The 25,557-nt window shown below is 41.3% G+C and overlaps 1 protein-coding gene across 1 annotated transcript in view; it reads right to left on the minus strand.

Moving 5' to 3' along the window:
- mbtps2 (membrane-bound transcription factor peptidase, site 2) overlaps window positions 1-18,869 on the minus strand; it is a 47,316-nt gene extending 28,447 nt beyond the window's left edge. The window contains exons 1-5 of the mRNA XM_061240418.1: window positions 18,647-18,869; window positions 6,380-6,528; window positions 4,958-5,096; window positions 4,630-4,733; window positions 4,416-4,543 (exon numbers count right to left, since the gene is read on the minus strand). Coding sequence (XP_061096402.1) covers window positions 4,416-4,543; window positions 4,630-4,733; window positions 4,958-5,096; window positions 6,380-6,528; window positions 18,647-18,721 — 595 coding nt within the window. The 5' untranslated portion in view covers window positions 18,722-18,869. The remainder of the gene's footprint in view (window positions 1-4,415; window positions 4,544-4,629; window positions 4,734-4,957; window positions 5,097-6,379; window positions 6,529-18,646) is intronic.
- Between the last annotated feature and the right edge of the window lie 6,688 nt (window positions 18,870-25,557).

Consider the following 25,557-nt stretch of genomic DNA (forward strand, 5'->3'; position numbering starts at 1 on the left):
GGAGGTGACCAAGAACCCGATGGTCACTCTGTCAGAGCTCCAGCATTCATCTGTGGAGAGAGGAGAACCTTCCAGAAGGACAACCATCTCTGCAGCAATCCACCAATCAGGCCTGTATGGTAGAGTGGCCAGACGGAAGCCACTCCTTAGTAAAAGGCACATGGCAGCCCGCCTGGAGTTTGCCAAAAGGCACCTGAAGGACTCTCAGACCATGAGAAACAAAATTCTCTGGTCTGATGAGACAAAGATTGAACTCTTTGGCGTGAATGCCAGGCGTCATGTTTGGAGGAAACCAGGCACTGCTCATCACCTGGCCAATACCATCCCTACAGTGAAGCATGGTGGTGGCAGCATCATGCTGATGTTTTTCAGCGGCAGGGACTGGGAGACTAGTCAGGATTGATTGAAAGATGAATGCAGCAATGTACAGAGACATCCTGGATGAAAACCTGCTCCAGAGCGCTCTTGACCTCAGACTGGGGCGACAGTTCATCTTTCACCAGGACAACGACCCTAAGCACACAGCCAAGATATCAAAGGAGTGGCTTCAGGACAACTCTGTGAATGTCCTTGAGTGGCCCAGCCAGAGCCCAGACTTGAATCCGATTGAACATCTCTGGAGAGATCTGAAAATGGCTGTGCACCGACGCTCCCCATCCAACCTGATGGAGCTTGAGAGGTGCTGCAAAGAGGAATGGGCGAAACTGCCCAAAGATAGGTGTGCCAAGCTTGTGGCATCATATTCAAAAAGACTTGAGGCTGTAATTGCTGCCAAAGGTGCATCAACAAAGTATTGAGCAAAGGCTGTGAATACTTATGTACATGTGATTTCTTCGTATTTTATTTTAAATAAGTGTAGAATTTTGAGGAAAAAAATGAATTTATTCCATTTTGGAATAAGGCTGTAACATAACAAAATGTGGGAAAAGTGAAGCGCTGTGAATACTTTCCGGATGCACTGTAGATAAAAATACCAAAAAATAAAAGCTGAAATTTGGGGCAGCACGGATGGTGCAGTGGGTAGCACTGCTGCCTCACAGCAAGGAGGTCCTGGGTTCCAATCCCCGTCGGCCGGGGCCTCTCTGTGCGGAGTTTGCATGTTCTCCCCGTGTCTGCGTGGGTTTCCTCCGGGTACTCCGGTTTCCTCCCACAGTCCAAAGACATGCACGTTAGGCTGATTGGAGAGTCTAAATTGCCCATAGGTATGAGTGTGTGAGTGAATGGTGTGTGTGCCCTGCGATAGACTGGCGACCTGTCCAGGGTGTATTCCTGCCTTTCGCCCAATGTATGCTGGGATAGGCTCCAGCCCCCCTGCGACCCTGAGCAGGATAAGCAGGTTCAGATAATGGATGGATGGAAAAGCTGAAATTTGGATCTGTAATCTCATGTACATCTTTTCACCGCAAACTCAATTGTCTTCAATTGAATTCAGGTTTTTACTGTATATTTTACTGTTTATAAATGATAAAAAAAGGAAAAAGGCCCTGGTGCAACAGTTTGGAAACCCTCAGTTACTTAAAAAAAAAAAAAAAAAAAGATGATTGCTAAGGACCAGACACAGGTGATTTACTCGTAAGGGCTTCAATGAGTCAGGTTAGTATAATTAGTAACTTTTTATTCTGAAGTAACTCCATGGCTTCTAAAGTATCCAACTGCAGTGGCTGTCCTGTCTGGTGTTAAAAACCATGGGTTCCCTCTGTGCTTGGGATATGTAATTTTAAAGAGAAGGGGGTACACCAGGGTTTGAACCAACTGGGCTAAATAGGCTAAATTGTATTTATTATAATTATTGTTGCCAAATAAACAGAAGCTTCTCTTAATAGCTTGTTACCATAGGAGGCTACTGTCTGTGCCTAATGGTAGTTTTGAGGTCTTAAAAAAACGACTTATGAATAGTAATACAGTAACGTAAAAAAAAACACAGGATTTGTAGTCAAAGATCAATACTATTCATGTATCCAAATTCAGTGCCTTTTTTGCCAGCAATGGATATGGATATGGCTAACTAGATATGGATCGACGATAGACTTAAACAATCGTTGATTCACAATAGTATCGACCGTTTCATCCGCACAAACGTTCTCGAATGATAGCAAACTAAAGTGCTAGCTACTCAGTGGTATCATGCAATTTTTCACTATCAGCACCGAGCGGCATTCATTTTCTTTGAGCCGCAGTGGAGGCTGCATTAGGAAAACATTAAGACCGAACAGAGGAAAGTAGGGACTTTTCTCTATTTCATAAAATTTTGCATGGGATTCCGTTCTGACATCAGCAGCAAGTTTGATCTAGACAACGGCGTGACAGCAGGGAATGGCTTATGCATGAACCAAGCTTGAGGCTATGCTTTCATTTGACTTGTTGCAGTTCAGACAACGGTGAGTTAACAAAAAACAAGCAAAATTATCTAGCATTGTAAATAGGTAGGTTACACAGGCAAACTGTAGAAAGAACAGGGTGCTTAACCTACCTCCCAAGGCAGACTCAAGAAGCAAGTGCATCTCAGTCATGGGTGCGAGAGCACTCCCGAGTGCTCTCTGCTTGCGGACCCCAGGAAGACTAGCTGGTTGCTATGGCACCAGTTAATTGGGATCCTTATTAAAATCTAATCAAAGCTATGGTGGTCGGGAAATTCAGAGCACCCTGAGAGCTAATAAATGAACAAAACTTCTTTGAGTATGCTGCAGTTTGTATTAGTTTTAATTGACCAAGAGGGATAGAGTAGAAATATCTGACCGACAGGATTGGAACTCAAATAGGTGGCTGAGACAATAAAGAAAATATTGAGAAAATAAAAAAAATCAACATCACGTTGTGATGGGCAGCTAGTTGCCGCAAATTCAGCTCCCACAAAAGTAGCCGGCCTTTACCAGCGCAGCAGTCGGCTATATAGCTGGCAGCCGGCTGTTGTGGAACTTATTGCAGGTAACAGCTCAAATGTAATGGAAACACCAATAGCATGGGCAATTGATCTGTGTGTGGACAGCTCATCTTTTTATGTTGATCAGAAATGGCAGACAGGATGGGCAGTGTGCACCCATGACAGGGCACTGGTAAGGCCTGGTCAGCTACCAGGGCAGTCTGCACAGGTATCAGAATTGCAGAAGCATGTGAGGCAAAGGCAGGCTGTGATGTGAAAATTAACACTGACTCACGCTACACATTTGGGGTAGTACAAGATTATATGGGTTTGTGGGCAAATAGGGGGTTCCTGACTAGTGCAGGGTCCCAAATTCAAACTGGGGGAGTAGTGGGGAAAGTTCATAAAGCCATAACATACAAGAAACCAAAACTAATATCAGTAATACAAGTAAGGGCACACACCAAAGGAACACTCACTCAGAAGGGAATAGGAGGGAGAGATAATGGTGCCCTTGGAAGTAGTACAGGGAGAGCAAGCAAACAAAACCAAAACAAAAATATATATAAAAAAATAAAAATAAACTTAAGAGCAGCTTCAGCATTTAGCACCATGGGAAGAGAAGAGGTTATGGGTGGATGCGCGGGGAAGACAATAACCGGAGGGGTCAGAGGAATTTCATGGAATTTCACTTATACCTGACCTAAACTCACGCTGTCCAATTTTCGGGGGAGATCTAAATTGCACAATTTACCCTTCCTTAGACCATTCCTGCCCAAAGTCAAAAAGCTTTTCCAAGATGGCTATAAGGTTATCAGCGTTCATGGACCAAATTGGATGCATTGATGCATGGCACTTTCGTTTTCCTAATATTAAAGAATTTTCATTTTTTTCCCCATATGTCCATAATTCGTATAGCAGAATAGATTATTTTTTTATAGACCGTGCATTACTCCCCTCTGTCAAAAATGTAGATCCATTAAGTTATCCCTGGCAGGGAAGATCAACGGCATTAAGATGATTGTTTTACCCCGATTTCTTGACCTTTTTCAATGTCTCCCCATATGTCTCCCAAAGTCCTTTTTTCAATGCATCGATAAGTCTATGTTATCATTCATTTGGGGGGATAAAGTCAAAAATATTAAAAAAACACAGCAGAGTGACGCACCTGCTCAGAATATACACAGCTGAGTGATGCACCTGCTCAGAATATTACATTACATCACATTATTGGCATTTGGCAGACGCTCTTATCCAGAGCGACGTACAGTTGATTAGACTAAGCAGGAGACAATCCTCCCCTGGAGCAATGCAGGGTTAAGGGCCTAGCTCAAGGGCCCAATGGCTGTGCGGATCTTATTGTGGCTACACCGGGATTAGAACCACCGACTATGCGTGTCCTAGTCATTTACCTTAACCACTACGCTACAGGCCGCCCCAAATATACACAGTGACGCACCTGCTCAGAATATACACAGATGAGTGACATGCCTGTAGAAAATATGTGCAGCCATGTGTCGTACTGCCAGAGAATATGCACAACTGTGTGACATACCTGCACAGAATATGCGCAGCTGCTGGATAGGTGAGATGAGCTGGAGGTGTGTGGTGAACAGATCCACAAAGGCCCCAGGATAGATCACAAACACGAACATCCCGAAACCGTTGAGTCTCACCTGCTCCCTGCAAACACCATTTCCAGATTATCGTCAGCATCAACCTCATCTTCACCACCATCACTGTCATCATTCACCATTAAGTCTCCTCACCTAAGTGCTGCTACCCCATGGCCAAACTCATGAATGACCCCGCTGATCAGGATGGCAATGAAGAAATAGGCCAGCTGACTGACTGGAAGATTCACACCAGGTACCTGTTGATGTCACCACAGCAACAGAGGGAAAGGACCAAACACAAATCAATAAGGGTAACCTTGGGACGGTTACTGGAACCTATCGCAATCAGTCAATGGCAGTTCTAGTTCTAGTAATTTCAGTCACAGCATCAGAAAGTGATTTCAATAAATAGTGGGCTGGCCCTTCTCACCTGCTGTCTAGACCTCAAAACCATAAGTATAGAAGGTGTTTTAGAACTTACCACGACTTGGAGCACCTGTTCATTGGAGCCCTCTGGGCTCTCGGACATCATCTGGGCAAGAGTCTGCAGCAGCGTGCGGGTCAGTAACACCACTGACCCAAACATGGCCACCACTCCAAAAACCATCCCCGCACTGAACCTGTGAAGTACACACACTTTAACGCCATAAGCTTACACACAAACCATGAAGAAGAGTATTTACCATTTTTTACTTTCACAGATTTTCAATTAAATTAAATTAAATTAAATTGCGCTTTCTACAAGGAATGGTCACAAAGATGCTTTACAGGAAAACAGACAGGAACAGCACAGAAACCAGGTCTGAAATCAATCACTTTCTGCGCTCACCCTTTTAGATTTTAATTTTTAATTTTTAATTTTATTACACGTTATCCTACAATGGCTTCAGAAAATATTCAGACCCCTTCACTTTTTGTGTTGTAGATTTACTTTTAAATGGATATTTTGATGGGGCATTTTTGCCCATCAGTCTACACTCAATAGCCCATAATGCAGTGAAAACATGTTTTAAGAAATTTTAGCAAATTAATAAAAAATCTAAAAATGTAATTTGACCTCTTCAATTTGGTACTTCAAATTGTTTTCAGGTACAATTAAAGCAGTTTGCTTGCTATCCTTGAGTGTCTAGAACTTGATTGGAGTCCACCTGTGGCCAATTGAATTGATTGGACATACAGTCCCCTCCAAAATTATTGGAAGACCAATTCCTTTGTTCTTGTAATACACCAAATACATTTGGGGTAGAGGTAAAAAGATGAACACAAGACAACCCTTAAATTTGTAGAATGAGACTGACTCATACTTCGCTTTCGGCAAGCGGAGATAAAGAACATAACCGACCTCTCTGAATGCAGGAATAAATTACTCAAATAAAACATATGAATTGCATTTAAAAATACTTTATTTCAATTGTTGAAGAACAGTACATATCAAAGAGAAAATCTGTTCAAATACATCCTGTCAGGGAACTAATTCCTAATTCACCATTGGGCCATAGGGAACTGGGCCAGGCCAGCTCTAGAGATAAGGAACTGGGGAGTGAGTCGGACATGCCTGTGTGTGTTTCGGTGTGTGTGTGGTGTGTGTGCACGCCAGTAGACCTGAACATTCACACAAGTGCACATCTCTCTCACAATACATTATTAATAAACAGAGGCTGTTTTGGAACATGAAAGCAGCCATTTGCTAATGTTTGCATTTTCATTACATCTAGTGTGCCAGTGCTAATGTGCTACAGCAGAAAGGGTTTATGTCTGGGTAAAAGAGGGCATTTCCACAGGGGCATTTTGCAACTCTTTGTCCTGAGGTCAAACAGCACCTCCAAGGGTTGTTCCAATTGCAGGGTAAACGACCTAGAAATCAATGTATGGGTCAATTTGAGGGTCTACCGCACAGACTTACCACAGGAACAGGAAATGAGGGTTGAGACGCGCACACCGGGCAAACAGCCAGTTGAAGAGTCCTGTCTGCCATCTGATGTGGAAAGGGGACAGGGCCAGACCATTGGAGGACAGCCAGCTCTCATAACCAATCTTCACACGGCTGGAGGACTATGGGATAGGGCACAAGTTAAGAACATTAATTCAAGCCAAGACAAGACTCAAGATTCACAAACTTGGATTTTTTGGACATTGCTCAGTTTATGACTACAGTAACTCTACTACATAAGTGGATATTACATCAGCACTAGGCTTATGACTTCCAAACTTACTAAGAATAGTAAGTATTTTGGTTAAGAACAGCCATAAGCAAAATTAAGTCAAATATGGGCCTGGCCAGAAAATGACCAAAAAGTGTTGCATATTCAACCAAGTAGCTGTTAAGGTGAAAGTTTCCAATCAAAATTAAACTATGTTTTTCAAAATGTATAATAGGCATACTTACGTACAAAAGATTTTATACTGCAACTTCCTAGCAGTTCAAACAGGACCTTGATTTACGGGAATATTTACAATTTACTAGTAACATAAATCTTTTTCTAAATTATAGTCCAGTATAATTAAACAATGACACATTGTTAAACAAAAACATATTTTCCATTTATGTATTTAATATAAAAATAATAAATACAAAATATAAAACATTTAAAACCAGATATTTCACAAACCATTTCCTCTACAACTTCTCTACTGAAGAAACATTTGTAATTGAATGCACGTTTCTACAAACATTTTAATGGATTTATGATGTGACTTATGTGTACGTACATGTTCCTATAAATTCAGGTCATGTTTAAACCAATCAAAACAGGCAAAGGCATTACAGTATGTATAGGTAGGCTGATTATACCTTTTGAAATATGTTACATTACATTAATGGATAAGTCCGCTGAAAGACCCTAGAGGGAAGTACAATTTCAACTGCTACCTGTACAACAAAGATATTTGATCATCATAATTATTATTATTATTATTTGGATTTTTATTTTATTTTTTAAAGTAATTCCGCAACACTCAAATGTATGAATAAACTGCTTACCAAGCCAAACTAAACTAGTAAAGGTATCATCCTTATAACACAAGTAAATAACACAGGTAAAGACAACAGTTAAGGTTTACTGAGAGGTAGGGAGGGACGGGGAGCCTTCAGGTGCAGCCTGAAGAGGTGCGTCTTCAATCTGCGCTTGAAGGTGGCAAGAGATTCTGCTGTTCTGACCTCCACAGGGAGTTTGTTCCACCACTGTGGAGTCAGAACAGACAGTAGTCTGTTTGTGTTTAAGTTTAACTTAGATAAGTTGATTGGAACCTTTCCACCTAACCAACTACTTGGTTAAACATGCAATACTTTTAGGTCATTTTCTGGCTGGTCCCAATTTGCATTTTGCTTGTGGCTGTTCTACTAGTCATTGGAAGTTTGAAAGTCATACACCAAGTGGTGCTGACGTAGTAAGCCATCAAATACTGAAAAAAGAAGCCCTATTTAGCATTTTGAATGACCATAACTTTTTTTCTGAGCAGTATGAAAATAATTTGAAAGTAGACCAGAAATTGTCAATTTTCAGGTACACATTTTCACCCCTGCTTTAATGGCAAATATATGATGCTTCACCCCTCTCTCTTTTTTTAAGAGTGAATGTCTCGAGAACGACAAATCCAATGACGCTAATATTTTGCACGTTCGCTATTGAATATATAAACAACATTTACAGAAAATTTCTGAATTAGAATGGTCACCCACCACATTTTTCACAGAATTACCCTATTTTAAACTGAGGTCCATTTTAGCTTTGTGGCATGCCATTTCTTTATCAAGGACACTTATCTGATTAAGGAATGTGAAATCCAACATAAAAGTCAAAATACATAGACACACCGTATTTGGACAGTGACACAATTTGTATTGCATTGGCACAGCAGTCCAGCACATTGGATTGAGATGAAACAATGAATATGAAGTTAAAGTGCAATCCTTAATATGACGGCATTTGCATTAGGGCTGAACGATGATTTCACACCGAAAACGTAATTTAAGAGATCGCAACTTGCAAATCACAAAAGCTTCGTTTCTTTATTTTATTTGTCCACAAATTGAAGTTTTGGGACAGAGACTTGCCACATGCTGTTAATTACCACTTGTGGTTATATTTATTATAAATATTATTACATTACATTGCATTAATGGCATTTGGCAGACAAAGTACAATTTCAACTGCTACCTGCACAACGAAGATAAGGGCCAGGGCCTATTTGATCATCATCATTTTTAAATCGTAGTACCACAACAAACAAATGCATGAACAATGTATGAACCGCTTACCTAGCCAAACAATGCTTAACTAGTCAAATAAAAATATCCTAATACACAAGTAAATAATACAACAGGTAAAGACAACAATTAAGGTTTACAGGGAGGTAGGGAGGCACAGGGAAAGGTGCAGCTTGAAGTGGTGTGTCTTCGGTCTGCGCTTGAAGATGCCAAGAGATTCTGCTGTTCTGACCTCAACGGGGAGTTCGTTCCACCACCGTTGAACAGAAAGTAGTCATGTTATAGTTATTACTATAACAACAACAAACAAAAGTGCCCAACACTAGCGTATCGAGTTGTGGTACAACTCCCAAAGACTCCCATTTTCAACCCACCTACACCACCAAGATCATTTGGGCTCATGTTCTGGTTAGCTCTTGGTAACTTTGCAGCAAGCTCCATTGCAGACTACCATGCGCTGTGATGAGCTAAAAAAGCCGCGGTCTAATATGATTTGTAAAACATCTGCGTTAGTAGTTGCTTTCAATACAAGCTATTTAGCTAGCTATTTAACGGACATTACTCATGCTTGAATTTAGTTATTGTTAGTTGCTAGCCTATAGCTAAACAACACTAGCCAACACCAATGTATTTCTGCCTGTTCCAGCTTGTTTGTGCACTCACAAACACAGCAATTCATTGTCGCTTGTATTTCTATTTCTATCTATCATCTCAAACACCTTCTGCATGTCCAGTAGTCTTTTGGAATTAGGGAATTATTTGTATGACTGGGTCACATTAGTCTTTCCCCTTTCCTCTATTGTTTTGGAGGAAAACGAATCAAAACACACAACCCTGTTCTTATTATTTTTAGCAATGCCAGTTGAGCATGCACTGTATCTAACAATGTTCTGTTAAAGGCAAAAAGCATGTCTTTCCGGGATGGACAAAAGCGATTAAAAGCAGCATATCAATGCATTTAGCCAACTCATACTTTGTACATAGGTACACCTATTATACATTTTACTAGCAGCAATGATTATTTGAAATTTCCACTTACTGTCACTATAGTTGAGCACGTTATCTCACTCTTTTCCCACAGCTTCACATAAGATATTGGTTAATTTTATAAATTATTTTGTATTTTGTTAATATTTTCAGTGACAATAACCCAAGCCTTAACCCCTCAAGCATCGCCCATTTTCTTGACACAAGCTTAAAAAAATGACATACCCAAAATAAAATGGTTACTATTCTTGAACCCTTTTGATTACATGCATAATCCTGGTCTCTTCTGAAAGGTAACCCTTTGGGGTTTGTTTTACAGGAGTCAGAATTACTCCAAGTACTAAAACAAAGGTACAAAAGCTCTTTTTTCTCAAAGATACAGATTATTGTAGCTGTGGCTGGTACGCTTAGAAACACAAAGGAGCCAAGTCACAACACTGGACAAATCCCCTTTCAAATTTGAGGACAATATGAAAATGAGCATTCTGCATTGTTTTTCTAATCTATGTCTAGCCAGTTTTCCAAAAAGAAAAACATTTGGAGATGCAAAAAGGACACATGAGGACTAAGTGATATTATGGGTCTTATGAGGTGTAAGATACACAGGTTTTGGTAAATGGTAAATGGTTGGCCTTCATATAGCACCTTTATCCAAAGCCCTGTAAAATTGATGCTTCTCATTCATACACACACTCACACACCAACGGCAATTGGTTGCCATGCAAGCACCAACCAGCTCATCAGGAGCAATTGGGGGCACTTTGACACACCCAGGGCGGGATCAAACCGGCACCTCCTGAGCCAATATCACCCCATTTTGCTGACTAAACTATACAACACCTTTTATCCTGAAAATAAGTGCTTGCACTTCCCCCCCGCCCGTCACTCTCTCCTACCTTTCAGTCCCAAACACCCTCTCCTGCCAGCTATCCTCAGCAACAGCTCAAGAAGATCGTAAAAAATAAGTACAATAATCGCAATAATATCATACCAATATATTCATTGAGGTCCATTGATTACATTTTTGGTCAAATACCCAACCCCCATAAACACATTCCATAAATTCACATGCAATTTACTATTAAAAAGCAGGCTGGCTCATTATTTATAAGCATACTGAATAATGATAAAATATTTAGAGAACGTATTTAGCTGCTCACCGATGTACAAGCAATTCCTTGGAACTCCACCAAAGGAAGTCCTCTATTTAGAAGTAGGCATCGCAAAATAAATGTTTTGTTGTAAAACGTCAGCCTTTTTAAGGCAAAAATCTCTAATTATTTTTGCCGATGCGCAACAGACATTGATATTGAAAATGCTATAGTTTCGGTACACAGGTAAAAAAAATTGTGTGTTGACAAAGGCAAGCCTAACAAATTATACCCCATTGGAAACATAATGTCATAAAATGCTTTTTGGTCGTCATAACTTTCCCGTAGCCGGTTCGTTGATGAGCTGAAATGTGAAAATACTGAATTTTCTTACACACGGTTGGGGGTAAAGCATATACTTTCCAACTACTGGTCAGAGATGGTTGTACTTTGGCTCATTGTGTTCAAGATACAAGACATAGATAATAGCATTTCTATGTACAAGTACTTTTGTAGAAGTATACAACGACAACAATGATAATTGCTCCAGATAACATTCTAAGTAAACAATGGACATTCTATCAACAGTTCTCTGAGCACATTTTTATAATGAGAAACTATTATGAATTTGGTCCGCAGGAAAAGCACATGAAAAGCACACTGACTACCTTATTTCTTGTAGTATTGGTGGATTTCCAACTGAACAGTTGTCACTAAAGCAATGGCATCTTAAAATAGGTTATACAGATAGAACTGTGAGTTTTTACATAGTGTATACACAGTGATTGAAAATTGCACTCTGAACCTTGGTCAGACAAAAGGGGTTAATTATAGCTTGGCTGTTTAATTACTAATATTATTAAAATCATGATTAATACCATTAATTCATATTTAATATTAAATGTGAATAAAAAAAATATGCTTTCTTTCTTTCTCTGGGAGTTAGTAGTGTGATTTTTGTCGCAAAGATCATTTCAGTGCATCTTCAAAACTATATTGTACCTGTGTCTGTCTCACTTCTGCCTCGCTTTACGCCTGCTCTTTAGAGGCAGAGAAATTTCACGCACAAATTGTCCCTCGTTAATTGTGTTAACTTAAGTGAACTCAACAGTGTGCATTAGTGTTCTGCAGTGGGTTGGCTGCATTTTCTCCTGGATTAGTTAAGTATTATTTGTTTGCTTGCTGTTTCTAAATTCAGTTTAGTTGTCATTATAGTGTTCTGCTGTGTATTTGTTTGTTTGTTAGCTATTACAAGTGGTGTTTATTTAGATTACAGTGAGCGTCTGCCAAATGATTACAGTGAAACTGGGTTAGGTGTTTGTTTCTCTCAGGTGAGCTAGGCTATTAAGCTAGGCTATTGCTTTTACTGGCTGGCAGGCCACAGCTTTTGTTGTAGGAGGAGCCAATAGTTTTTGCACCCTGCTTAGGGTATAATTACTGGCACACCTGAACTCACTTCAGTGTGCATTAGTGTTCTGCAGTGGGTTGGTTGCATTTTCTCCTGGATTAGTTAAGTATTATTTGTTTGATTGCTGTTTCTAAATTCAGTTTAGTTGTCATTATAGTGTTCTGCTGTGTATTTGTTTGTTTGTTAGCTATTACAAGTGGTGTTTATTTAGATTACAGTGAAACTGGGTTAGGTGTTTGTTTCTCTCAGGTGAGCGAGGCTATTAAGCTAGGCTATTGTTTTTACTGGCTGGCAGGCCACAGCTTTTGTTGTAGGAGGAGCCAATAGTTTGCACCCTGCTTAGGGTATAATTACTGGCACACCTGAACTCACTTCAGTGTGCATTTGTGTTCTGCAGTGGGTTGGTTGCATTTTCTGTATTCAGCGTCAGTGTTATTTAAGCAGTTGTGTAGCGCACCAGCGGCAGCTGTGTGCGGCAGCCTCGGCTACTTGCCTCGGCGTACGAATTCACAGGTGTACAAAGACGGGGGTGTCTATCTACGGGTGTCCATCTAGGCTGTCTGAGAGCCTGATGTTTGATTTTGTTTTTGCTGCCTGCCCTCATTCCACTGCGTAATATTCCTCTTGTCCTCCCTAGTTCCCTCCATGTGTTTCCTTCCCATCCTTGTCCCCTCTCCTCTCCCCAGGTCCCAGTCAGGTAGGAGGTTCGCTTCCCGCCAACATGGGCAGAATATCTCTAACCTCATCTTCCCTCCCAGATCGGCTGCTATTGATCTCTGTGTGGCTGGTGGCCTCTGAAACTGCCAGTCCGCCGTCCAGAAAGCTTCATATCTGCCTATGCCTCCCACCTCAACCTTGACTTTCTTGCTTTAACTGAAACGTGGCTCTCACCAGAGAACACGGCCACCCCGGCTGCCCTTTCCTCTGCCTTCTCCTTTTCCCACACACCCAGAACTTCTGGCACAGGAGGTGGCACAGGTCTCCTAATCTCATCCTCATGGAGATCTAGTGTCTTCTCCTCATCCCTCTCCTTCTCCTCTTTTGAATTTCATGCGGTTTCTGTTACTTTGCCGTGCAAACTGTTTACTATTGTTGTTTATCGCCCCCCGGGTCCTCTGGGCAACTTCTTGGATGAGATGGACATCCTCCTCAGCTCCTCACCAGTCAATGACACCCCCCTGATCCTCCTGGGTGACTTCAACCTCAACTCAGAGTCCACCCAGTCTACCTTTCTCTCCCTCCTTTCTTCTTTTGACCTTACCCTCACTCTTTCCCCTCCCACCCACAAAGCAGGCAACCTTCTTGACCTCATCTTCACAAGGAGCTACACAACAACCAACGTCTCTGTAACACCACTCCATATATCTGACCACTCCTTCATCTCTTTTTCTCTTCCACGCTCCTCTAACACCCATCCATCTCTCCCACCATCCACTGTCACCTGTTGGCGGAACCTACGCCACCTGTCTTCCTCCACCCTCTCATCTACAATCCTCTCCTCCCTACCATCCGCGGAGTCTTTCTCTCGACTGTCTCCCGATGATGCTGCTACAACTCTCATGTCCTCCCTCTCATCTTCCTTTGACTCTCTGTGTCCCCTCACCACCAAACTAGCTCGGGCCTCCCCCCCCAGTCCTTGGCTTTCTGATGCTCTACGAGCTGTCCGAACCGAACTGCGGGCAGCGGAGAGAAAATGGAAAAGGTCCTGTCTCCCCAGTGATATGGCTTCCTTCCTTCCTCTTATCATCTTTCCATTCCTCCGTCTCTCTAGCTAAATCTTCCTTCTTTCTCTCAAAAATTAACGGGGCCGCCTCTAATCCCCGGAAACTGTTTTCAACTTTCTACTCTCTTCTGGCCCCCTCATCACTCACACCTGATGACTTTGTCTCCTTCTTCGAAAAGAAGGTTGATGCTATTCGCAATTCCTTCTCCCAACCCTCCCCCCCTGCTGACCCTCCTTCCCTCCCCAACTCCCTAACCTCCTTTTCTCCCCTCTCTGACGCCGACACATTGAAACTCCTTGCATCCCACCGCCCGACCACCTGTCCTCTTGACCCCATCCCCTCTCCCCTCCTACAATCTATATCCGATGACATTCTCCCTGTTCTCTCCTCTCTAATCAACACCTCCCTCTCTTCCGGCACCATGCCCTCTTCCCTGAAGAGGACCAGAGTCACTCCCCTCCTCAAAAAACCCCCCCTCTGCCCTGAATAACTACCGGCCTGTCTCTCTTCTTCCCTTTCTCGCTAAAACTCTGGAACGGGCAGTCTGCTCCCAACTGTCCAGTTATCTTCTCCAGAACAATCTCCATGACCCCAACCAGTCTGGCTTCAAGAGTGGCCATTCCACTGAGACCGCCCTGCTCACGGTCACTGAGGCACTCCACTCTGCCAAAGCCAAATCCCTCTCCTCTGTCCTCATCTTCCTCGACCTGTCGGCCGCCTTCGATACAGTCAACCATGAGATTCTGCTCTCATCGCTGTCTGGGATGGGTGTCACAGGGTCTGCGCTCGCTTGGTTTTCCTCCTACCTCTCTGGTCGCTCCTACCAGGTGACTTGGAGGGGCTCAGTCTCCGACCCTCACCCCCTACAAACTGGAGTCCCGCAGGGCTCAGTTCTTGGGCCTCTCCTCTTCTCGCTATACACCATGTCTCTTGGTTCTGTTATCTCTTCCCATGGCTTTTCTTATCATTCTTATGCTGATGACACCCAACTCTTCATTTCCTTCCCCCCCGACACCCAAGTCACCACACAGATCTCTGCCTGCTTGGCTGATATCTCTGCGTGGATGACTTCCCACCACCTGAAGCTCAACCTTGCCAAAACTGAGCTTCTCTACATCCCTGCTAAGTCCTCTCCGTCAATCGACCTCTCACTGACTGTTGAGGACTTTGTAGTTTCCTCCTCCCGTACGGCAAAGAATCTTGGGGTGACTCTTGATAACTGCCTCACCCTGGCTCCACAAGTATCCTCCACTGCCAGAACCTGCAGGTTCTTTCTGTATAATATACGCCGTATCCGTCATCTCCTGACTGAGAAAGCCACCCAGCTCCTAGTCCAGGCGCTTGTCATTTCCCGCCTGGATTACTGCTACTCCCTCCTAGCCGGTCTCCCAGCGTGTGCCATCAAGCCCCTCCAGCTGGTCCAGAATGCTGCAGCCCGCCTGATCACCAGTCAGCCCAGGTCGGCTCATGTCACCCCGCTTCTCATTGGCCTCCACTGGCTTCCTATTGCCGCACGCATCCGTTTCAAGGCCCTAGTGTTGGCATTTCAGGCTGCTAAGGGGACTGCCCCACCTTACATACAATCCTTGATCACTCCCTACTCCCCAGCTAGACCACTCCGGTCTGCCAGCTCTGGTCGCCTTATGGTTCCCTCTCTACGTGCACCTGGCGGTCGAGCTGCACATTCACGCCTGTTTTCCGTTCTGGTTCCTCAGTGGTGGAATGACTTGCCTACCACTGTCAGAACAGCAGAATCCCTCCCCCTATTTCGACGCAGACTCAAAACCCACCTTTTCAAACTCTACCTTAGTCCTCCCTCCTGATTTCCCCTGCCCCTCCTTTCAGATATCCCTATCCTTGTCTAACCCACCCAAAAAAAAAAAAAAAAAAAAAAAAAAAAAATTGCACTTATGATGATGACTATGTTTAGAACAGCATTTCATGTGTATTTTGCTAGTTCTGGATGTGATGCTTTAACTTATGGTAGAACCTATGCCCTTGTAAATCGCTTTGGATTAAAAGCGTCTGCCAAATGACAAAAATGTAAATGTAAATGTAAATGTCAACAGAATACATAATCTGCCACACTTATAAAATCTCCAACCTTAAATGCATATTCATTAAGGAGAAAAGTGCACCTTGCGATGGCTCGCCTAGATGACGTGCATACTGGCTGATGAGCGAACAGTGCAGCCACAGGTAACTAGCTATAATTAGTAGCTTTGGCCCTGGAATCAAAAGGAATAGGCTAGTGTTCAGTTCCCCCGTGTCTCCCAACTACGTTTTGGAGAGAGAAGCAGGAAAAATTAACACCATGAAAAGAATACCAATTTTAGCCTGATTCATATTGTCTGTGAAGCAGGCCTATCGCTAAGGGCGGACCTTAGAGGGCCGGGCCCACCCCCATAACTGCTAGTGCCCCCCTCATTGGCGCCCAGCCCAATGGTGCCCAGATGTAGTTTGAAAATATAAATATTTTTTAATTCTAGTATTTTTCTGTAAAAAAAAATGTATAATACTAACTTTATATTTCCTATGAATGAAGACGAGCATTATTACATTATTGGCATTTGGCAGATGCTCTTACAGTTGATTAGACTAAGCAGGAGACAATCCTCCCCTGGAGCAATGTAGGGTTAAGGGCCTTGTTCAAGCGCCCAATGGCTGTGCGGATCTTGCGTGTCCAAGTCATTTATCTTAACCACTACACTACAGGCCGCCCCAGTAGCGTAGTGGTTAAAGTAAATGAGCAGTCTACCCATGCTTGTTTTGTCATACAAGCAGTTTTTCTCTAGGCCTAGGCTGGCTATTGCTTTTGTTTTGCTACATTAAAAATAGACTTTCGCAAGTGGCTTAAATCACCAGTATCTTCCAATTCCATCTCCTCCTCCAATATTATATTGGAGGAATCAGATTCCACCAACAAGCCCCGTGATGATGTTGATGGGGGAGAGCCTGAGCCTAGCACCAGCAGCGGCGGCCATGGATCAGCATCAGCAAGCTCGAATACTACTACTACTAGCCATGCTGCTGCTAGAACTGGAACGGTATTTGGACCACAACTACCTGAAACTTTTGGATTATCGTCAGTGGATGACCTTGGCATGGACAAGCCGTAACAAGTTGTCTTGAACAAATATTTGTTCCACCGCGGTGCTTATATAGATGTGGGCTGCTTTGCACATGGTGTTAGATTTAATGTGTTGTCTAGTGCTTTGTGCATTAACTCTGTGTAATTGACTGCTTAATTCTGAGGATTATGTCATATTTTAAGGCTGGTCATATTTACTGTTGATGCAATCATGGGATTATCGCATAGGTCATACTGTATATCTAATTGGCAAATGCTCAGATTGCGGTGCCAACCTCCCCCGTTTAGTCATTGTATCCCAGCATCTATTCATTTTCTAAAGTCAAAAACCTTGCAAGTGTGCCTGATTGGTGCCGATTATCAGTGAATGTCTGTATTGTGAATGCGGCAGTTTTGTTGGCACTCTCCGCGATCGTAACTTGAAACTCTAAAAATGTTTGGCCAAACATCGGGACATCTGAGACCAATTTGGTTAGTATGCAACCTCAGTATAGTTATGCGTCAGTGCTGCACAAATACAATAGTATATGGGATTATCAAAAATATTTAATAATAATATATGTGTGCCACCCTGTGCAGTTCATATGCCCGCTTTAAGATTGAGCCCTGGTGACGGGTCTGCTGTGAATTTCTAAAATGCATATAAGTTCATGTCCACCCATGCTGGTTTTGTCATGCTTGCAAACGTCATTAAATGTGCAGTTGAAATAGCAGCCAGAACGTATCTAATGTCCTGACATGCGCACAACCATTGTTCCATCCACAAAGCGTATGGTTAAAAGAAAGGACAATAAATAAATGAAAATAAAAATAAAAGATTTATCCAGGATATTTTCCTCATTATAATCCGATTACCACCAATGTCACATTTTCTATCCAAATTTCACCTTTTTTTTTTTTTTTCAATGAAAAATAAAACCGGAAAAAAACTTCTGAAAGGCATTGCAATAAACAGTATCTCCATTGTCCAGCACAGGGAGAATTTCTGTTGAGACGCATGTTTTAATGAGCAATGAAAATCAAGCCTTGTTTCTATACAGAAAACCGATTTAACATCAAGTTTATGGATGAGGTGTTCCACACGCGTTAAAAAGAAAAAAGGAAGTTCTCATTATCAGTATCGGTCCTGAAATTAACATAATGATTTCTGGCTTCTAAAGTAAAATTGTAACATTGTTGAGCTACCAGTGTACTATTGAAATTATGTAATAGTTTGTAATGTAATAATACATTTAATTGTTAAATTACCTGTTCAAATGAGCCAAGACGTCAATTTTGTTTTACGTCTGTGAGGGACGGCCATTGAGATTACATTGCAGGTAGAACGTTCGACCTCCCGAAAACAGTCGTGGACATCGAAATTTAGGTTTTCGGCGTGTGCAAAAAGCATGCTAGCTGGTTTTCTTTTATTGCTCATTATTGAAGTTAGCCACAGCGAATTAATATGCACTTGATAAAGTGCATGATTCCCTTGCTGTTCAGAATTAAACACTATTCAGCTAACGTTACTTATAATAAAACCAGACATTCTAGATGGGTTGAATATTACGAGATTGTTAAATGACTTGATGTTCGAAAATATAATTTTTTATAAGCAATGGCTGCACATAGGTAGTTAGACAACATATTTAGCCGTTTAGTATTTGCTTGACATTAACATACCTTGAGCAATGTGTCGGTCAGATACACTGCGCACCATCCGCCCACAACACACACGACAACAGGAATGGGGATCATCGTGGTTATGACAGCGTCAAGCGTTCAACTGGTTAACAATAAATTAAAACAGCAATGTGCATATTTTGTTTAAAAAAACTAGCTAGCTAGCTGACGTTTTTGTTCTGGCGCATGCTCGGCGACACCAAAACACAAAACATCACTAGGACGCGACGATTCTTCTTCTCTAATATTGTTTACCGGCGGTTTTTAACTAAGATCTGTGCATTACCGCCACCTACAGAATGTTTTAGTTATCACAATGTATTTTATACAGCGGGTAAAATAAGTATTGAACACGTCACCATTTTTCTCAGTAAATATATTTCTAAAGGTGCTACTGACATGGAATTTTCCCACACATGCAAAGAAATCAAACCTTAGATGTCCATAAATTAAGTTATGTGTAATAAAATGGAATGACACAGGGAAAAAATATTGAACACACTTAGTTAAATTTATTTAATACTTCGTACAAAAGCCTTTGTTGGTAATAACAGCTTCAAGACGCCTCCTGTATGAAGAAACTAGTTACATGCATTGCTCAGGTGTGATTTTGGCCCATTCTTCCACACAAACAGTCTTCAAATCTTGAAGGTTCCGTGGGCCTCTTCTATGAACTCTAATCTTTAGTTCTTTCCATAGATTTTCTATTGGATTCAAGTCAGGTGATTGGCTGGGCCATTCTAGCAGCTTTATTTTCTTTCTCTGAAACCAAGTGAGAGTTTCCTTGGCTGTGTGTTTGGGATCATTGTCTTGCTGAAATGTCCACCCTCGTTTCATCTTCATCATCCTAGCAGATTTTTATCAAGAATGTCTCGGTACATTTTTCCATTCATCCTTCCTTCAATTACATGAAGTTTGCCAGTGCCGTATGCTGAAAAACAGCCCCACACCATGACTTCACTGTTGGTATGGTGTTTTTAGGGTGATGTGTGTTCAATTTTGGTCTCATCTGACCAGACTATATTCTCCCAGTATTTCACAGGCTTGTCTAAATGTTGTGCAGCAAACTTTAAATGAGCTTCAACATGTTTTTTCTTCAGCAATGGAGTCTTGCGTGGTGAGTGTGCATACAGGCCATGGCTGATGAGTGCGTTACTTATTGTTTTCTTTGAAACAATTGTACCTGCTAATTCCAGGTCTTTCTGAAGCTCTCCACAAGTGGTCCTTGGCTCTTGAACAACAATTCTTTTGACTCCTCTTGCGAGGAGCACCTGGACGTGGCCGGTTTATGGTGAAATGATGTTTTTTCCACTTCTGGATTATGGCCCCAACAGTGCTCACTGGAACATTCAGAAGTTTAGATATCCTTCTGTAACCAATGCCATTAGTATATTTTGCAACAATAAGGTTGCGAAGGTCTTGAGAGAGTTCTTTGCTTTTACCCATCATGAGATGTTTCTTGTGTGACACCTTGGCAATGAGACACCTTTTTATAAGCCATCAGTTGGGACATAACCAGCTGATATTAATTTGCATTGACAAGGGGCAGGATTGCTTTCTGATTACTGATAGATTTCAGCTGTTGTCCTGGCTTTTGGTGCCTTTTGGCACCTCCATTTCTTCATGTGTTCAATACTTTTTCCCTGTGTCATTACATTTTATTACACATAACTTAATTTATGGACATCTAAGGTTTGATTTCTTTGCATGTGTGGGTTGCATGGGTTGTTACCGACATCTGGTGAAAATTCCATGTCAGTAGCACCTTTAGAAATATATTTACTGAGAAAAATGATGACGTGTTCAATACTTATTTTACCCGCTGTATATACACTCGTTTGGGGTCACCTTGTCTTTATCTTCTTTTTCTCATTTAATATTTTATTTTCTCTCTTTGTAATCAAACAATTAATAAGTGGTCAAAGCGCAGACTCAGAGCTTTTATTAATGGGTATTTTTATACATTTTGTTTTCACCATGTAGTACTTACAGGACTGTCTATATGTAGCCCCTCATTTCAATATTTGGGAGAAATTATCATGATGTCAAAAGAGTCATGTTTTATAAATGGTTGCATATCCTTTGCATGCCATGACTCCCTGTTGTCTGTGACCAATCAATATCATCAGAGTATGGATATCTTATTTTCAGGTTGTCCTAGAGGCGATACTAAAACTCTTTGAATTTAAATGGATCTCAATGGGAATTTTGGAGTGGTTTGGCAGTAAATTATGCTGATACAGTATGGAACACATTTGTTTGCTTTATGTCATCGAGGGATACAGTGGTTTCTCCTGTTCGCCTAAAAAGCAAAGTGGCCGAGATCTTGCCAGCAGCAGCACTAAATCTGAGATTGTTGGTTACTTTAAAGCTGTTTCTGTACTATGGTTATATCTAAAACCAGATTGGAATTTCTCCATTATGCCATTTTCATTTAAAAACTTGCTCATGAAAGATAAGTTGGAGATAGGCCTATAATTACTCAGGACGTTATAGTCCAAATTTGATTTCTTCAGTAATGGTTTCACAGCAGCGGTTTTAAATGCATTAGAAAAAATTCCAGTCTCAAGAGATGTATTAGTTCTTTTAAGTGATGTGGAAAGGCTATTAACTTTTTTTTTTTTAAAAGGTTGCAGGGACAGAGTTCTGCCTCAGATGCCACTGAAATTCCTCAATTTCTGGCCTGTTACAAGGCAAATCGCATGCGTCCCTAGTATTTCTGAATACCTGCTTGAATACTTATTTTGTTGGTAAAATTGCAAGATTTTGTAGTCTATCAATTGTTGAGAATAAGACCCTGGGATTGCTTGAGACGGCTACGTGGGGGTTGGACCCAAAATGCATGACTCAGAAACAATAGAAAATTTAAGTCCCGTCAGGGCTTTATTCGGGACGAATCCCAGGAGCGCAGTCAAAACAAGCAAAGTCCATACACGTAGATCCAGCCAGTAAAACAATAAATAATCAGAAAACACGGTGCCGAGGGAAGAGGCAAACTCGTAGCCGGTAGATGTGCAGGTAGGCCCGGTAGCAAGAGAGCTGTCAGCGGGGCAGAAGTACAGGCGAGCGGCAGGCGATGCAGAAGTCGAAACCATAAAACAAACAGCGAGGCAAAGGTACAAAAACAGTAGGCGAGGATGTGGTCAAAAACAAGCGATGGTCAACGAAACAGAAATCAATAAACGGTGGTCGATAAACAGGCTTGGATCTTAATGTGAACTCAATGGTAATCATGCTCAAGCGTTGCTTTGGCGGACAAGAGGCAGACAATTTCGCAAGGAACAGAAGTGCGACTGGGCTATAAATGCGGGTGTAGACAGGTGTAGACAATTAGTTAGAGAGCAGCAAGGGAATGGAAAACAGGTGCGATGGATGACAAGTTTAACAAGGTAATTAGTAATCGTTAGTAATAAACCTATCCTGCCCTAGCATTAGTAAATTAGTAAATGACATGCACGAGAAACGTAAGGTAACATGAACACATGATTAGTCTGTTAGTATTACCCAATCCTGATCTAGCATTAGTAGTTTTAGTAAATAGACAAACGAAACAATTAGGGGGTGAGTGACAGAAAGAGAGAGAGAAAGCCAGAATGCAAGGTTTGCGGAAAGACATGCAAAAGTGTATGTTTAAACAACGACCAGTTAGCGTAACAATAAACATAAATCAAAACATAACACTAAACGAACTAAGACGATAACCACTCAACATAACAAGGTAAAATAATCGTAACGAAAACATAACTCGACATGACAAGAAAATAAATCGTAACAAGAAATAAACTAAACAACATGACGAACCTAGACTAACATAATACATGATAAGACAATACGTGACTAAGACAAAAATACACATAAAACATGGCAAGACAGACCTGAAACGTGACATTGCTGCCATTCTCTGCAATAATCCTTGAGAAGTGTGCTCTTCTCTCAGAACGAATGGCCTTATTATACGTTATAGTGTGCTCCTTAAAAATACTACAATGAATCTCCAGTTCAGTTTTTTTCCATTTCCATTCTGCTTCTCTACATACTCTCTTGAGATCTCGTATAGTGCTATTTAACCACGGCAATATACTTTCTAGTTTTAACTGGCGCAACAGTGTCTAGTGCTCTTCTCAAATTACTATTGAAAGCGTCAACCATTTCGTTTATTGAGTGGTGTTCAATACATGGGTCAAATGAGTTTGAAATATCATAGAATTTTGTTTCCGCTGTGGTATCTTGATACCTTTTTTGAGTAATACATTTTCTTTTGTTGCAAGGTGTACTTAACATAGTATCAAAGAATACACAGTAATGATCGGAGACAGTAACGTAAGATACATTTCTCAATCTTTATCCCATGTGATATTACCAAATCGAGAGTATTGCCCAATTGATGGGTAGCTTCGGTGACATGTTGCGATAGTCCTAGGTTGTCAAGGAGACAAACTCCATAGCCCATGAGTCATTGCTGTTATTGATATGAATATTCATATATCCACGAAGGATTATTCGGCCATAATTAGTGAGAATAGTGGACAAAAGCTTGGAGAATTCAGGATGAAATATTGAGGATTGCTTGGGTGGTCTGTATATTGTTAAAATAAGCACATTTGAATTGGCTTTCAACACAATAGCGAGGTATTCAAAAGATGAATTTACCCAGATCTCAGAGCAACAAAACTGATCAGAAAAGATAGTGACAATACAACCACCCCTTTTATCCTGTCTTATTGATTGAAAGAACTTAAAATTGGACACATTTCAACAAGGGTTGGAGTACCATTGTTCTTGAGCCAGGTTTCAATGAGAAATAAAAAATGCAACTTCTTTTCTAAAATAAGATCATTAATTAAGAAGCTCTTGTTTGTGAGAGATCTCACGTTAAGAAGTGCCATATTAATATTCATGACTGACTTTCTATGGGTGACGGGTTTTACTAAAATCTTCACTAAATTCCTTTGATTATTTGTATTCCGACTCTTGTGTTCCCTTCTGTTGCTATTGTTGGGAATATGACTATAAGATATAGTGGGCAGAATCTGAAATACAGGTAAAGGTTGCGACTGACAGGTGGCAGTCGGCAATTAGTGGCCAAGGGTGCGTCCGTTGTAATTAGTCATGTGCGTGGGACCGTGTGAACTGAGTAAAAAATGTTTGCTGAGAGTTTGCGGGCACCCAGTGCTCTGGGGTGGATGCTGTCTTCACTAAAATAGAAAAGAGATTCCTGAAAGATATTAAAATCGTCAATGTACGTCATGCCACGATTGCAGCATTCAGACTGTAGCCATGTGTGAAGGCCAAGGACTCGACTGAAGCACTCTATCCCTCGGCCAAGAGGAGGAATGAAGCTGTGTGTGCAGTTGGCAGCGGACATTATTATTTCACTACTGATTTTATAATTACACATACCATTGAATATATATTTTTAAAGATATAATGATGTTTTATAGAGTAGCTTCACGTGAGTAGTCGACCATTTGGCTGGCAGCCGGTGCTTGGGGAACACTCTGGAACGAATACAAGAACAATGTCAATACTACTACTTAGTTTATGCCTTTCTCGTGTGAAATACCATTACTCATTTGTGTCACAGACACAGCAGTCTTCATGTTAAATTCATGTTTATACAGGTAAAACTGCAGTTTCCCACCTTGGAATAAAAACTAAAACACCCAGCTTCTTTCATCATAAACTCAAGATAATATGCATTGATTGCTAACAAAAACAAAAAAGTGCTTCATGATTATCAGGCCATTTGCATGCAGTGGATTTATATTACTAATATATAATTAGTAATATATACAGTATTAACATGCTCCTAGGGTGCACAGGGTATGCTGGCTTTTATTGTGACCCAGCATTTAGCCTTTGAATTAGAAACACCTAATTTCTTGGATCATAATTGGTTGATTTTAAGAAAATCCAGAAGACCCTGCACCCCCTGTTAACCACACCAGGATTACTTTATTGATTCATTTATTGATTGCTTGACAGTTCAGTCTGGGTTTTTTATATTTCACTCAAAGAAGTGAGTTCCTGTTTGAAGAAGGAAGTCCCAGAGCTGGATTTACATACTCCAATTGGCTCCAGCAAGGCTTGTTCCCTGTACACATTTGGAAGTTGTACGCACACGCACACACACACACATACACACACACGCACACACACACACAGTGCTCCATAGATCCAGAGCGGGACAGTGAGGGGACTGGGTTATCTTTAAGGGTGAGTAATACAGATGCTGGGCTCATTGATGTTTAAACATGATCTATGGCCAGGAAAGAAACAGATGCTTATTTATACAATTAGGCTCATTGTGTGCTATTGTACTCTGAAGCAATCCATGTGGTTTGCTTTCTTTCTTTTCTCTTTCTTTTTCCTCCTATTTTTCTGATTCTGCCCCCATAAACATCACACTGCAAAACTGTTTGTACAGTAGTGTGTTTGACAGGTAGGAGTTTGTACAGTAGTGTGTTTCACTGGTAGGAGTACAATAGAATGTTTCACAGACAGGGGATTTATACCGGGATTTATTTCACAGGTAGGGGTTTGTACAGTAGCCTACTTCACAGGTAGCAGTTTGTCCAGTAGCATATTTCACAGGCCGGAGTTTGTACAATAGTGTTTTGTTTCACAGGTAGGATATTTATACATATAGAATAAGGCTAGCAGCATGCCTACTAGAAGACCCACCCCGATCGACAGCAGTGTACAGAATGCCGTGAGCTCACCAGCACTCTGTACAGCTAGACACGATGTACCATACCGTGTACTCCCATGTAGAAACACAATTATTTGTTACTGTGTCTTCTGAATTGACAGTTCTTTGGCTTTTCCCATGCTGATGGTTGACAAAGGGATTTTGCATGCTTGTTATCTCATTTTTTATTCTCTAGTGAGACAGGACATAGTGAAATAAC

Source organism: Conger conger, chromosome 4 (genome assembly GCF_963514075.1).
Source record: "Conger conger chromosome 4, fConCon1.1, whole genome shotgun sequence".
Lineage (NCBI taxonomy): Eukaryota > Metazoa > Chordata > Actinopteri > Anguilliformes > Congridae > Conger > Conger conger.